This window comes from Parastagonospora nodorum (assembly GCF_000146915.1).
Source record: "Parastagonospora nodorum SN15 chromosome Unknown scaffold_7, whole genome shotgun sequence".
Classification (NCBI taxonomy): domain Eukaryota; kingdom Fungi; phylum Ascomycota; class Dothideomycetes; order Pleosporales; family Phaeosphaeriaceae; genus Parastagonospora; species Parastagonospora nodorum.
Genome location: NW_001884555.1, coordinates 1,042,732 through 1,054,807, shown reverse-complemented (window position 1 = coordinate 1,054,807; position 12,076 = coordinate 1,042,732). Strand labels below are relative to the sequence as shown.

Genomic DNA, 12,076 nt, shown 5'->3' with positions numbered 1-12,076 from the left:
ACGGCATATTGAGGCGTCGGCCCCACAGTGCGCTCGTGAATGGTAGTCCCAATACATTACAACTATCCTACTAGTCGCATAGCGTCCAGCAGCACATAGCTGTGCGCTAACAGTCGGGGGCAAATGGGAGCCCTCAGGCGTTCGGGCCGCTAGCTTCCAATCGGACGTCATTCAGTGCTCCGTGTTAACGAGCTGGTGTTTGGAACATTCTGTTGCAACCATGGCAGAAGTGCGTGGTGTCGAGTCTGTTGCAGTGGGACACATCAACGCAATTCTGCGCCACACACGCGTACCTTGCAGCAGACAGATAGTAGTGGTGAGACAGTTCTAGCATATGGACATGTCAAAAAAGCAAGCACTCCGTTGTCTGAGTTGGAGTTGGAGTGATGCACGTGACGGATGGCGTTCCTGAGGCGGACCCGTATCAGAGCTATCCATGGATGTTTCCGATGCCAACCCCAACGTTGCCGAGAGCCATGTCGCGCGCTCCTCCCACGTCGCACCCATTCCCTCCATCGTAGCACTTCCAAATCTGGATTCACAATGACCGAAGAGGCCTCATCTGCCTCTGTCAGGTCCTCGCAGGGGTCTCACAAGCGCGCCCCTAAGAACGTGAGTCTGCCCTGCGCCCACATCTTCAATGTTGGACCCTCAGAGCCCGACTGCGGCAGCTAACACTTTGCGCGATGCAGCCCCAGCAGCAACTCTCGCAGATAGAGAAATCTGTCACCCACCTGCTAGTCGCTACGAAGCAGCTCCTCGGTTCGTCCAACGCGCCCCAGCACTGCACTGGAGCCCCCGCTGACACTGCGAAGAAACCCTAACGCTATGGTCTCGCGGGACTGCCACGGAGAGCGAAGTCTCCGATGTCTATGTGCGCCTTGGCTATGAGTTCAACATCGCGTCGCGCGCATTCAACGCCATCGGCGTCGACACGGGCGATCTCGGAAATGTCCCGGAACTGCTTCGAGGCATACTAGAGGAGACACTCAGCCAAGAAGCCTCGCAAGCAAGCCTCGACAACTTCCTGCCACGCATACGCGACATCATCATCAACCTACTCCACGGCCTGAAGAAGAAGCAGCAGCGGTTACGGCAAAGAACGGGCCGGGATGGCACTCTCAGCGGCGGCACACGGCAGGGCAGCATTGGCAGCAACGGAGACATCGAGGAGGCACAACAACAACGCTCACAAAGTACGAGGCTTCCTGCACGCGGCGAAAGCACTGAACTCGGAGAGAATGGGCCCAATCTGCCACCGCGATCCTCTTCGGTGGTGACCGGGCGCGCGTCCCCCAGCAAATACGACTCACTGCCGTCGAATCCAAAAGCTAACCGATCCACCGCAGCTAGCCAGCTGTCTTCGGATTCCTCAATCTCAAGCACTACAGCACAGCAGATGCCCGTCATCGCCCCGTACCCAGCAGACGATGGCATGCCCAAGCCTCCCGAGTCATCACAACCAAACTATGCCGTCGACTTCCCGCCACCGCCGCCACCGCCAAAGCAGGAAGACGCGTTTGCTGCACTGCAGAGAGGCGGAGAGCTGGAACGAAGAGCTTCACGGCGTTTCTCGCAGTACCAGATACAGAAGCATCTTGGGACCAACGGCATCGCCATTCCACCAGTCCAGAACTCTCCAGTACCGAATAGGGGTCGGGATGTGAGGGAGTCTATGAACGCAGTGCGCACCAGAGCCTCTTTGATGCACAGTCGGCAACGGTCGACACAGCAGCGGCCCGCAGTGGAAACGAAGTTTGACAATTCAAGCGACGTCAGGCGCATATCCGAAGAAAGTTCGCAAAGCTCGGTACCAAGCATAGCTCCTCCCACGGAACCAGAACCGCAAGACAGCCCCACACAAAAGACCCCAGAGGACAAAATCGGACCAGCGCCCACGTTCGTTGAGGGGGATAAGCCGGTGCTTGGTGCGACGTTGAACGGGCCCTTGTCCGACCCCATGGGCATGAGCGCGGGAGAGCTATCTGCCAAAGAATCCCTGAAAACCGCTTCTCTGCCAACAAGAGCTGGATCTCGAAGAGGGAAGTCGGTATCTCCGCATCCACAGCAGTTTATTCCGGAACAGTCGCCAGAGCCTAACAAAGAGCTCACACTGTTTTTGCAGTACAAGCATAAGATCAAGAAGTACGTCTTCGCTGATGGCTTTGATTTGTCTGCAGGACGCCTGCAGCTGGCTTTCATCGAAAAGTTCGCCTGGGATACACATCGCTATGGTGAACTGCCTGAGATTCACATCCAGGATCCTGTTTCGGGTGTGCGCTACGAGCTGGAAGACATCAACGATGTCAAGGATCGCTCAGTACTCGTGCTCAACGTGGAGCAACTCGACGAAGTCAAGAGCCATATCGACGACAAATTTGGCGGTCTAAGCCGATTGGTAGAAAGCATCAAAACTGTGGTCGATGACCAGCAGTCAACCATACAACGTGTAGCAGAACGGCAGCAACAGACAGCACGAGAACTGGCCGGTATCGCCGCTGCGCCTACGCTGAACTCAGCGCGCAACTCAGCCTTGTTGCCATCTCGACCAATCCCGAGTGGTCCTCCTGTGGAAGGCAGTATCAACTCTGCTGCACAACTAAGCGAAGTTCAATCGCTTCGCCGCGATCTGGCCGTGGTGCGGCAAACATACTCATCCTTTGTTTCTGATATTCAGGCCAGTATGTCTACAATTCGTACAAAGGCAAATGCTGTCAAGTCGACCGCTGTCAAGGCTGCACTACCGTCACTCGATGGTGATACCGGACGTGCTTATATCAACACTGGCAAGAAGTCGTTACAGGATGACTCAGAGAAAATCGTCAACCGGGTCGACGATCTCCAAGACCTGGTCGAAGACCTTCGCAAGGATGTTGTTCAGCGAGGAGTCCGACCTTTGCCTCGTCAACTTGAGGTTACAGCCAAGGATCTCTCCATTGCCACGGCTGAGCTCAAGAAACTGCAAGACTTCCTTGCCAAGGAAAAGCCACTGTGGACGAAGATCTGGGAGCAAGAGCTGCAGACTGTGTGCGAAGAAAGGGACATGCTTACCATGCAGGAAGAGCTTGCTGCTGACTTGCAAGACGATCTTGAGAAGGCTGCGCAGACACTTGAATTGGTCGAGCAAGCCACTAAGCAACAAAACCTGGAAACCGAAAAAGAGCAGACTGGACAGAAGGGCTTGCGTTCTGCTAGCGGTCGGAACGCGATTAATGCAGCTGCCCTAGACAAGGTTGTTGACCCACGTGAGGCTCGAGACGGCGTGCTCGGCGAAGTCAAGGCTTTACAACCAAACCATGAGAGCAGACTTGAGGCCATTGAGCGCGCTGAGAAGGCCCGACAACGCGAGCTCGCTACCAGAAACGACGATGAGTTCAAGCGCGAACTGGGCAATTTCGTCGAAGAAGGCAAGCTCAAGAAGAGCGGTGGTGTGGAAGAAGTTGAACGTCTACGAAAGGCCAAAGACGAGCGTGCTCGCAAGGAGAACGCTGAGCGGGAAGCTGCCCGTCAACGAGCCAAGGCAGAGAAGATGGAGCGAGAACGCGAGGCCGCTGCCGCCGCGGCCGCGGCAGCTGCAGCAAATCCTGAAGGCGCCGAAGAAGCATCTGAGGAGCCAGAGCAAGAAGAAGCTAAGGAAGAATCTGAAGGTGCAAATCCTTCATGATAACTCCCTAGCTGTTCTTAATCTCCATATCTGGTCCATGCTGATATCTAGAAGTCACGACTCCAGATGCAAAGACTCACGTCCCCGGCCTGATTCTCAAAACGATGACGGATACATCCAACGGCAGCACACCCAGCCCCTCCATGCCCACCCTCAGCGCCACAATCCGCATCGTCGACTCCACGCCTCGCCCGATTTCCCATAGCGAAGACTCCACATGGCCGTCTTCACCCGACTCCACACCCACACCCTCCCTCCACACTCGCAAACTTAAATCCCTTAGTTTGCGCAGCAGAGTCAGCGACTCTAGTTCTGACAGCACACCCACTCGCCCCCGCGCAAACACGTACGATCCACACACCCCCGAGCGCAAGAGAGACACGGATGCGGACAGCGTGGTTAGCTTCACGCCCAGTACGAGTAGCAAACGGTTGGCGAATTGGGTCTCGGGACTGTTGGGACGATGAGAAGAGGTATGTTCATATTGTATTTTGTAGCGACGTGTAATGTTGTTTTGTTGTTGGGAATATGGATATTTATATTGATAGGGGGAAGGGGAATGGAATGTGCATACTTTTGGAGCGTTCTTGCATGGCGTTTTAGAGGAAACTTTACTCTGGATGAGGGAGGGGAGGAGACGGAACGACATTATCATCATGCAATGCTATATACTTACGCTGCGAAATAGGTCAAGGAGTGTTTGGTGGAAGTGTGTCTTTTTGGCAATACTTTTCTTCATTGTGACAGAATGCTTCTAACAAGAACCTTGACTTTGATTAACGCCTCTCGGCCCAAATTGTATCCCCCAACTCTCCTATCCCAGTCCAAGAATCTTGCCCCTTGTCCAGTCACACCCATATACCCTAACGCCATCGCTAATGCAATTTTCAAATCTCCACCTCATTCCACATCTCACACAGCAGACTATCCCGCTTCTTACTCGGCGCAACAGCAGGCGTCTCCTAATTACCCACCGCGGTATCATTCAGCGCCACACACACCGCACCCCTATGATGTCCGTTATACTGCCTAATGATACTCTGACTGCCCAGCTCCCACAGCCTCGCATAATGATCACTACACGCCGTGACCAAGTACGCGCTATCCGCGCTAAACGCGCAGTCCCAGACCCAGCGCTGGTGGCCGTGCAGTGTAGTTTCGAGCGGGAAGGCCGCGGGGTCGCGCTCGGCGGCGGACGGCAGCTGGTCGCCGGGCTGCAGGTTGTGCGGGGTGGAAGTGTCGAGGGACCAGATGCGCGCGGTGTGGTCGGCGCTGCAGGTGGCGAGGTGGCGGACGTCTGGGGAGAGCAGGACGCGGGTGATGTAGGTTGAGTGGGCGGCGAATTTGCACACGGGGATGATGGAGGTGGTATCGTGACGCTGGATCATGCGCCAGACGTAGACGTTGCCCTAGTGTTGCGTTAGCTGCCATTCGTCGAATCTGCGTGGGATTGGGTTGGTTGGGTTGGTTGGGAGAGTGCGAACGTACGGCGTTGTTACCCGCGCACACCATGCTGCCGTCTGATGCGACGGTTACAGACGCCACGGACACATCGTCCTCGGGGATCAGCTGGTGCGAGCATTTGTTCTCGCCCAAGTCCCAGATGCGCACGTTGCCGCCGCGGTCACAGCTGATGAGCTCGCCTTGGTTCGGATGGATGACGACGTCGTTGACAGGCACGCCGTGGGTGTAGTTGCGCTGGACGTTACCGCTGCGTGTGTCCCAGATCTTCACGGTCCCGTCCTCAGACGAAGTGACGAGCCATTTGGACTCGCAGTGGAACGCGACGCCGGTGATGTTGGACGTGTGGCCGTCGAAGGTGAGGATGGCGTTTGGGTTCGTCGACTTGATGTCGTAGAGCTTGACGGTGTGGTGTCCGGCGGCGGCAAGGTAGCGTTTGTCCGGCGATATACATAGACGATTGACTTGCGAGTCGGGGTGAGGGGAATCGTGCGGGAAGCAGATGCCGCTTAGGGCTTCCCAGAAGCTTAGATCTGGATGTAAGCGGGGTGATGAAAGGAATGCACAAACAATCAAGACATACCGGATCGTATGGTCATATCCGGCTATCAATGTTAGCTGCTTGCGAGCTGCGTACTGTGGGGTAGAAGCTCCGCACCTGTGCATAGAATGACCGACATTGTTCTATGATACTCTTTTTCTGTGATGAAGTGGAATGTTGAATCTTAATTAGTCTTCTTCCGGTCTCGAAAGCCACGTCTGTCTGCTGCACGTGCTGCGTGATTAGCACATGGTGAAAGCGTGGTTGTGTTTGCGATTGGCAAGAGCGCAACTGGTTGGAGTTGAGGTCGAAGCTCAAAACGCTCGGTCCACCATTTCAGCCCTACGAAGACAGCGGTCACTCATCCGGCCTAGACTGATGCATCTATGATCAGCATGTGATACACTCCTTCATCGTCACAATTGGCGTGCGATTCACATCTGTTCTCGATCTCATAGCATCGATCTGAATAAGCAGGTTTTGACACTGTGATTGTAAATTTATACTGAACCCAATTGCCTGCAGACTTTGTCGGTTCGCATGTGGAACTGATGCCGTACCCGCAGGTTGGAGCTATCGGGTACGGCAGCAGAAGAATGCACCACAACCGACAACATATATAAAATCAACAAGTCCATGCATTAAATAAACTACATGTTCAAAGTAACTCTATTCCTGATCCGCTCTTTCATTCTACAACTTCGCCTTCTCCACCCTCTTGAACAGTACATCGCTATCGGGATAAGGATCGACTGTGATCCTGTTAAGCGGGTTCAGCTCACTCGCCCTGTAGAACATGTCCTCGTAAACCTTTCCATCCTCGCGTCCCAGCGAGCTGTCCAAGACCCAGTCATCGAAGCCCCAGCTGTCCACTAGCCTGACAGCATGCGGCCTGATGTCCTTGAGCAGCTGCATAACCGCCTGCGTGCGAGCAAGCTGAATCTGCAATTTACTGCAGGCGCCACTGGCGTAGAACTCGGAACCCTCTTGCTCGAGAGTGTGCAGGGCAAAGAGGCGGAAGAGCTTCATGAGTACGTCTAGGGTCTCCTTGCCGACCTTGCCCTCGGCCTCGATCTTCTTAAGCGCGGAAAGGTTGTTCTTGACGACCATCCATTGCGCGTGGGCCTTGGAGAGGCGGTAGAAATCGACGAGAAGGTCATTCCAGGCCTTCTTCTGTTCGTCGCGGTGCTTGCTGGCTTCGAAGGTCAGGAAAGATACGCGCCATGCGAAAGCGGCGACAAGATCTTCATTGGAGCCGATGATGTCGAAGGCGCAGCCGATGGTGCGGCGCTTGTGGAATTCTGTGAGGATGGCGGTGGTGTCGTTCGTGGGCTTCTCGTTGTTGAGAACGGAGCGGGCTGACTTGAGAAGCTGCAGAAACAAGATTAGTGGGAGAGAATGAAGAGCGGAGAGAGTTGACATACATAGCGTGCGACCTGCATGGGTCAACATGTAGTTGTCGCCTTCCCAGGTAGTAGTGGGGAGGTAGTCGGCATACCAGGGGCCGATACCGCTAAAAGTTGTTAGTACTAAGCCAATCAAGGATGATGTTAAGAACTTACCTGAAGCTGGAGTATCCGTGGCCGCCGCAAGCTCTTCGGCAAACCTCAAGACCTTCGGCAGCGATACTGCTGCTAAGAGACTTGAGCGCACAAGAGGAAGCGTGTAGGTCTGCAAGCAAGTCGCTTCCTGCGTTCGTCTCCTCAGGTCCTGCTCCGCGAGAGCTCTTCTTCGCCTCTTCGCCGGCATTCTGCACTTTCTTCTGGTTCTCCTGGTACATGTCCATCATTGACTTTCCAGTAAAGTGAAGGGCGAATGTTGCAGCCAACAGGGGGAGAAGTCGAATTTGCACCATCGTATAGTTGAGAACCGGGGTCTCAGCCTCCCCAGCTTGCGCGTCACGGTCCTGGAATTGGCGACGGACGGCAGCATATCTTGTAGCAATTGTAACACCACGAGCAAGAACGGAACCGGCTTGCATGACAATGGTTGATCGGACCCATGTCAGGGTGCCGTACACGAGGGTTGGGGAACCACGACGTTGGAACTTGTTCGTCTTGGGATCCACATGCGAGTACTTAGCCAACATGCTAATGTGCGGCACTTTGACCTGGTTGAACAAAAGGAATCCGTTGTCCATGGTGTTGTAGCCGAACTTGGGACCAATGTCTCCAATGTGAATGTTCTCAAGAGGCTCATGAGTCTTCAGGTCACGGATCTGTACGCAAAATGGTGTAGGTCCGTAAGACTTGCCGTTGATGATGAGCTGAGCCATTACGACGGCATAGTTTGCAGTACGACCGAGAGATCCAATCCACCACTTACTTGCTGTAAGGTGAGGTGAGTGGATAGTGAAGGTCTTGTCATCTGAGTTCCAGGTAGCGGTGGTTTCCAGTCCACGAACGTTGGAGCCGTGACCAAGTTCGGTTTGAGCGTAACATCCAATGATCTTATAGTCGTTGGCCTTGGTGAGCCACTTTTCTTGCTGTTCTGCGGTGCCTTGACCTTCAAGCGTGACCTGCTGAAATAAGTAATATGCAGGGGTGTTTTGACGAGGCGACTGACCTTGAACATACTGTCGTGAAGACCGTATGGGCCAGGCTCACCAATGAGCTCAGTAGCTTGCCGGAATTCCTCGAGATTCCAGTTGTGTTGCCTCTTCAAGATTCTCAACCTCTTCTCTCGCGCCAAAGCTCTTTCGAATCGATCTGTCCCTTCCCATGAAGTAGTTTTGTGACTTGTCAAAGACCTTTTCCGCCTTGAGAATGCTCAACAGCTTGTGCTTCCTCTCAATGACCTCTTTGGTGTGGAGCAGCTCCTCCAGCTGCTGAACGGGGAATATTGGAGCCAGCACGCTCCGCCGCGAGCAACTCATGGCCTTGAGCGCCAGAGGGCTTTAGTTGCTTAACCCAGTCTGGTGTCTGACCCATTGTGTATGATGCAAAAAATGATAAGATGTAGATGGAATGGAAAGAGATGAAGAACGATTGTTTGAGAGATGAGAATGCACTACGACATTGACCGAGGATCTGGAGCTATGATGTTTCGATGTTGGTCAACTAGTCCGGTTCTGGGTCTAGCTCTCTGATGTACCGAGGTCGAACGCGGAATTTGGGTCGAACCTGGCTGCACGCGTCGGCGCAACACAGATCATTCATCGTACGAAGCAGGTGAGCCGCGGTCGTATGGTGTCGTAATGGAGAGCTGAGTGCTTTCGTGCAGGGAAGCATCTGACTCGCGCACGTCGTGCATGTGATCGTGACTTGAAAGTTCATCGTGGCTCGAAAGTTCAGATTCGGCTTGCGATAGTTTCACGGCGAATTCATGCTGTATGGTCCGAAAGCATATCGGATGCCTACCCCGAAGAGTGCAGAACAAAGTTGAAGTAGATAACTCAACAGGTGCTGCAAGGATCTATGCGCGCTGTGACTAAAGTTTGATCACGATTTGAGTGCGACCGAGTTGAGTATGTATGAATGGAAAGCCCTCAAAGCCCTTAATAGCGGGCTGATCAGATACTGGGTCTCGTCAGACTCACATTTAGTATGGAAGCTGGTCTCCGACAGGAAGTTGGAGTTTTGCCATGGCAAGCCATGGTAACATTTAGCCAAGCCTATCAGGTGTATTCATCATGTGGCCGCAAAAGGAGCGACGATAGTTCACAGCCTTCGGGTGGAGAGGCGCGATGTCTCGGAACGGTGCGCGGAATCGCCGTTGGAACCAAACGCCTTCCAAGTATGCGATGATGTCACGCGAAGTGGCGCGCGCTATCAAATGCAGTCGAAACATTCGATTGCGCTGAACATGTCCCATCTGGACAATGTTCAGATAGTCGCTAGGGTCAATTAGCCGACATGCGTAGTGTTGGTCGGCTCGACGATACCCTGATAACCAGGCCTGGACTTCTGGAGGATTGGCTGGAGCGTCCTACCAGGCGCCGGTCAGCACAGGTGTTCCCGTAGGCGGGAGGCTGTTTCTTAGATTGGCCGTGCGATGGCACGCGAGCTGTTGCAATTCGAGCGGAGAATGCCGCCAGTTGCCTGGGGGCGCATGCACCGCCTCACGGATTCCGGATGCGCCCCAGCGAAGGGTCTGTCCCAGGGCGCGTAGTTGCTCACACAAACGAGCGGAAGACGGAAGACCAAACAAGAGGCAACGGCAGGCGGCAGAACCTGCGCTGCCGGTCGTCATCGTGTCGTTTCGGGCCTCGCCTTAGCCACAACCGCGCTAGCAGTGGAGCTACTGCCTCGCGCTGTCAGTTCGCTGAGTAGGAGATTGAGAGCGTCACTCGTACTCACCCACTACTGTTATCCCTCCCACCCATTCCCTACAAACTGCCCGCGAGCCAAGCTTGCAATTCTTTCCCCGAAAAAAGACCCTGAAAGAAGCGAGCTCCTACTGGCACCCTCCCCCTCGGCATCAATTTGTATACACTTGCATTGTTGCCGTGCGCTTGTCTTGTTGTCCCGCGACACCCCCACAACACCATAGCGCCGCATCACAAATCTATGGCCCGCGCGCATCTCTCCCTCACCCTCTCACTTCTCCCGCCTCTTTTCCCACGAGTCCTCGTAGGAACCGGACGCCATGGGTCAAACCCTCTCAGAGCCCGTCGTCGACAAGGTAATTCGCACATTGCATCACCCCGCCCCCGCACCTGCCGTCTGCTGTCTGCTGCCGTCCGCCTCCCCACGGCCGCCTGCAGACCACGTCGCCTTTGCGCACTCTTCTCATAAGGAATCTAATGCTAACCTCCCTCTGCCGTCCAGAAATCAGAAAGCGGCGATGGCGACTCACTCATCTTCGGCACCTCGTCCATGCAGGGCTGGCGGATCAGCATGGAAGACGCCCACGCATGTCTGCTAGATCTCCAGGCCACGACCGAGGGCGGCAAGCCCACCGAGGCCGATAAGCGACTCGCCTTCTTCGGTGTCTACGACGGCCACGGCGGCGACAAGGTGGCCATCTACACGGGCGAGCACCTGCACCAGATCATAACAAAACAAGAAGCCTACAAGTTCGGGAGACCTTAAGAAGGCCCTGCAAGACGGCTTCCTGGCTGCCGACAGGGCCATTCTGAGTGGTACGCAGTGCCGCAGCCAATCTGCAAACTGACGGGCTGACTCATCGCGCAGATCCCAAGTACGAAGAGGAAGTGTCTGGCTGCACCGCCACAGTCGCTGTTGTGTCAAAAGACAAGATCTACTGCGTATGTTTTCTCCCATTGTATCCACTAGACGCTGACTTACGCGAACAGGCCAACGCTGGCGACTCAAGAACCGTCCTCGGAGTTAAGGGAAGAGCGAAGCCTCTCTCCTTTGACCACAAGCCGCAAAACGAAGGTCAGTCACACGTTTCCGTTGCAATAAATACCACATCTAACAATTTGCAGCCGAGAAGGCCCGTATTCAAGCAGCCGGCGGTTTTGTCGACTTCGGCCGTGTCAATGGCAACCTCGCCTTGTCGCGTGCCATCGGCGATTTCGAGTTCAAGAAGAGCGCAGATCTCCCTCCCGAGCAGCAAATAGTCACTGCCTTCCCCGACGTCGAGATACACGACATCAGCGAAGATGACGAATTTCTGGTGGTTGCGTGCGACGGTTAGTCTTTTGAGCTCGCGCATACAGACAGCGCTAACGCATACATTCAGGTATCTGGGATTGCCAATCTTCGCAAGCTGTCATCGAGTTTGTCAGGCGCGGAATTGTCGCCAAGCAGCCTCTCCAGTCTATTTGCGAGAACATGATGGACAACTGTCTGGCTTCGAACAGTGATACTGGCGGTGTTGGTTGTGACAACATGACCATCACTGTTATTGGTCTTCTGCATGGAAAGACGAAGGAGCAGTGGTACGAGGATATTGCGAAGCGGGTGGCTAATGGAGAGGGTCCATGTGCGCCGCCAGAGTACGGCAAGTCTGAGAATCCAACCTCTCCTTCTACCGAGGCAGCTGAATAGTTCAATTTCTAATATCATTGTGCAGCTGAGTTCCGTGGCCCTGGTGTACATCATCGCATTGACGACGACCCTGATGACATCGACATGGAGCTTGATCAGCGCTTCCAGCCGAACCGCGGTATGGGCGGTCGCATCATTCTTCTTGGAGACGGCACAGAGATCTCGACTGATGCGCCTGACAGTGACATGTTTGATCACGAGGACGAAGACAAGGATCTCGACTCGCAGGTCGACAAATACAACAAGGAGTCGAACAGCCACGCTCAAGTCACCGAGTCGCCATCTTCTGTTCAGACGGAAAAGTCCGACGGCCCCGGTGAAGCGCTGAAAGAAGCTCAGGGCGACAAAAAGCCTGTCGCAGACAAGATATAGATTTGGACAACCAACCCTGTGGACAAATACGCCACTATGCGTGATATCAATCTCAGGATGTTGCGAATACCTTCTTCATAC

At 54.4% G+C, this 12,076-nt stretch overlaps 6 protein-coding genes across 6 annotated transcripts; 2 read left to right on the top strand and 4 right to left on the bottom strand.

The window, feature by feature from the left end:
* Positions 1–543: 543 nt before the first annotated feature.
* SNOG_05261 (hypothetical protein) lies at positions 544–4,131 on the top strand (the record flags this gene model as incomplete). The annotated part of the gene is made up of 5 exons (XM_001795618.1): positions 544–612; positions 693–762; positions 861–1,196; positions 1,392–3,647; positions 3,731–4,131. The coding sequence occupies 5 exons, from the start codon at positions 544–546 to the stop codon at positions 4,129–4,131; spliced, it is 3,132 nt and encodes a 1,043-aa protein (XP_001795670.1).
* Positions 4,132–4,513: 382 nt separating this feature from the next.
* On the bottom strand, positions 4,514–5,805 carry SNOG_05260 (hypothetical protein; the record flags this gene model as incomplete). The annotated part of the gene is made up of 3 exons (XM_001795617.1): positions 4,514–5,073; positions 5,153–5,658; positions 5,784–5,805. 3 exons carry the CDS (start codon positions 5,803–5,805, stop codon positions 4,627–4,629), a joined length of 975 nt encoding a protein of 324 aa, XP_001795669.1. The 3' UTR covers positions 4,514–4,626.
* Positions 5,806–6,286: 481 nt separating this feature from the next.
* SNOG_05259 (hypothetical protein) lies at positions 6,287–8,600 on the bottom strand. Its single transcript, XM_001795616.1, has 4 exons — positions 8,232–8,600; positions 7,229–8,184; positions 7,091–7,179; positions 6,287–7,037 (listed from the first exon to the last, which is right to left on the bottom strand). The coding sequence occupies exons 1-4, from the start codon at positions 8,238–8,240 to the stop codon at positions 6,913–6,915; spliced, it is 1,179 nt and encodes a 392-aa protein (XP_001795668.1). The 5' UTR covers positions 8,241–8,600; the 3' UTR covers positions 6,287–6,912.
* A 216-nt stretch (positions 8,601–8,816) lies between these two features.
* On the bottom strand, positions 8,817–9,261 carry SNOG_05258 (hypothetical protein; the record flags this gene model as incomplete). The annotated part of the gene is made up of 2 exons (XM_001795615.1): positions 8,817–8,993; positions 9,205–9,261. The coding sequence occupies 2 exons, from the start codon at positions 9,259–9,261 to the stop codon at positions 8,817–8,819; spliced, it is 234 nt and encodes a 77-aa protein (XP_001795667.1).
* An 8-nt stretch (positions 9,262–9,269) lies between these two features.
* Positions 9,270–9,857, bottom strand: SNOG_05257 (hypothetical protein; the record flags this gene model as incomplete). The annotated part of the gene is made up of 2 exons (XM_001795614.1): positions 9,270–9,501; positions 9,598–9,857. 2 exons carry the CDS (start codon positions 9,855–9,857, stop codon positions 9,270–9,272), a joined length of 492 nt encoding a protein of 163 aa, XP_001795666.1.
* A 370-nt stretch (positions 9,858–10,227) lies between these two features.
* Positions 10,228–12,076, top strand: SNOG_05256 (hypothetical protein). The gene is made up of 8 exons (XM_001795613.1): positions 10,228–10,289; positions 10,436–10,650; positions 10,685–10,749; positions 10,802–10,875; positions 10,924–11,008; positions 11,059–11,265; positions 11,316–11,576; positions 11,649–12,076. Exons 1-8 carry the CDS (start codon positions 10,254–10,256, stop codon positions 11,993–11,995), a joined length of 1,290 nt encoding a protein of 429 aa, XP_001795665.1. The 5' UTR covers positions 10,228–10,253; the 3' UTR covers positions 11,996–12,076.

Bases quoted from the DNA above. Each gene is read 5' to 3' on its own strand.
- SNOG_05259 (XM_001795616.1), bottom strand. The intron at 7,180-7,228 runs GTAAGTTCTTAA...AACAACTTTTAG, and splicing joins CACGGATACTCCAGCTTCAG to CGGTATCGGCCCCTGGTATG. The intron at 7,038-7,090 runs GTATGTCAACTC...TTGTTTCTGCAG, and splicing joins CCATGCAGGTCGCACGCTAT to CTTCTCAAGTCAGCCCGCTC.
- SNOG_05256 (XM_001795613.1), top strand. From the start codon at position 10,254: ATGGGTCAAACCCTCTCAGAGCCCGTCGTCGACAAG. The intron at 10,750-10,801 runs GTACGCAGTGCC...CTCATCGCGCAG, and splicing joins CGACAGGGCCATTCTGAGTG to ATCCCAAGTACGAAGAGGAA. The intron at 10,876-10,923 runs GTATGTTTTCTC...TTACGCGAACAG, and splicing joins CAAAAGACAAGATCTACTGC to GCCAACGCTGGCGACTCAAG.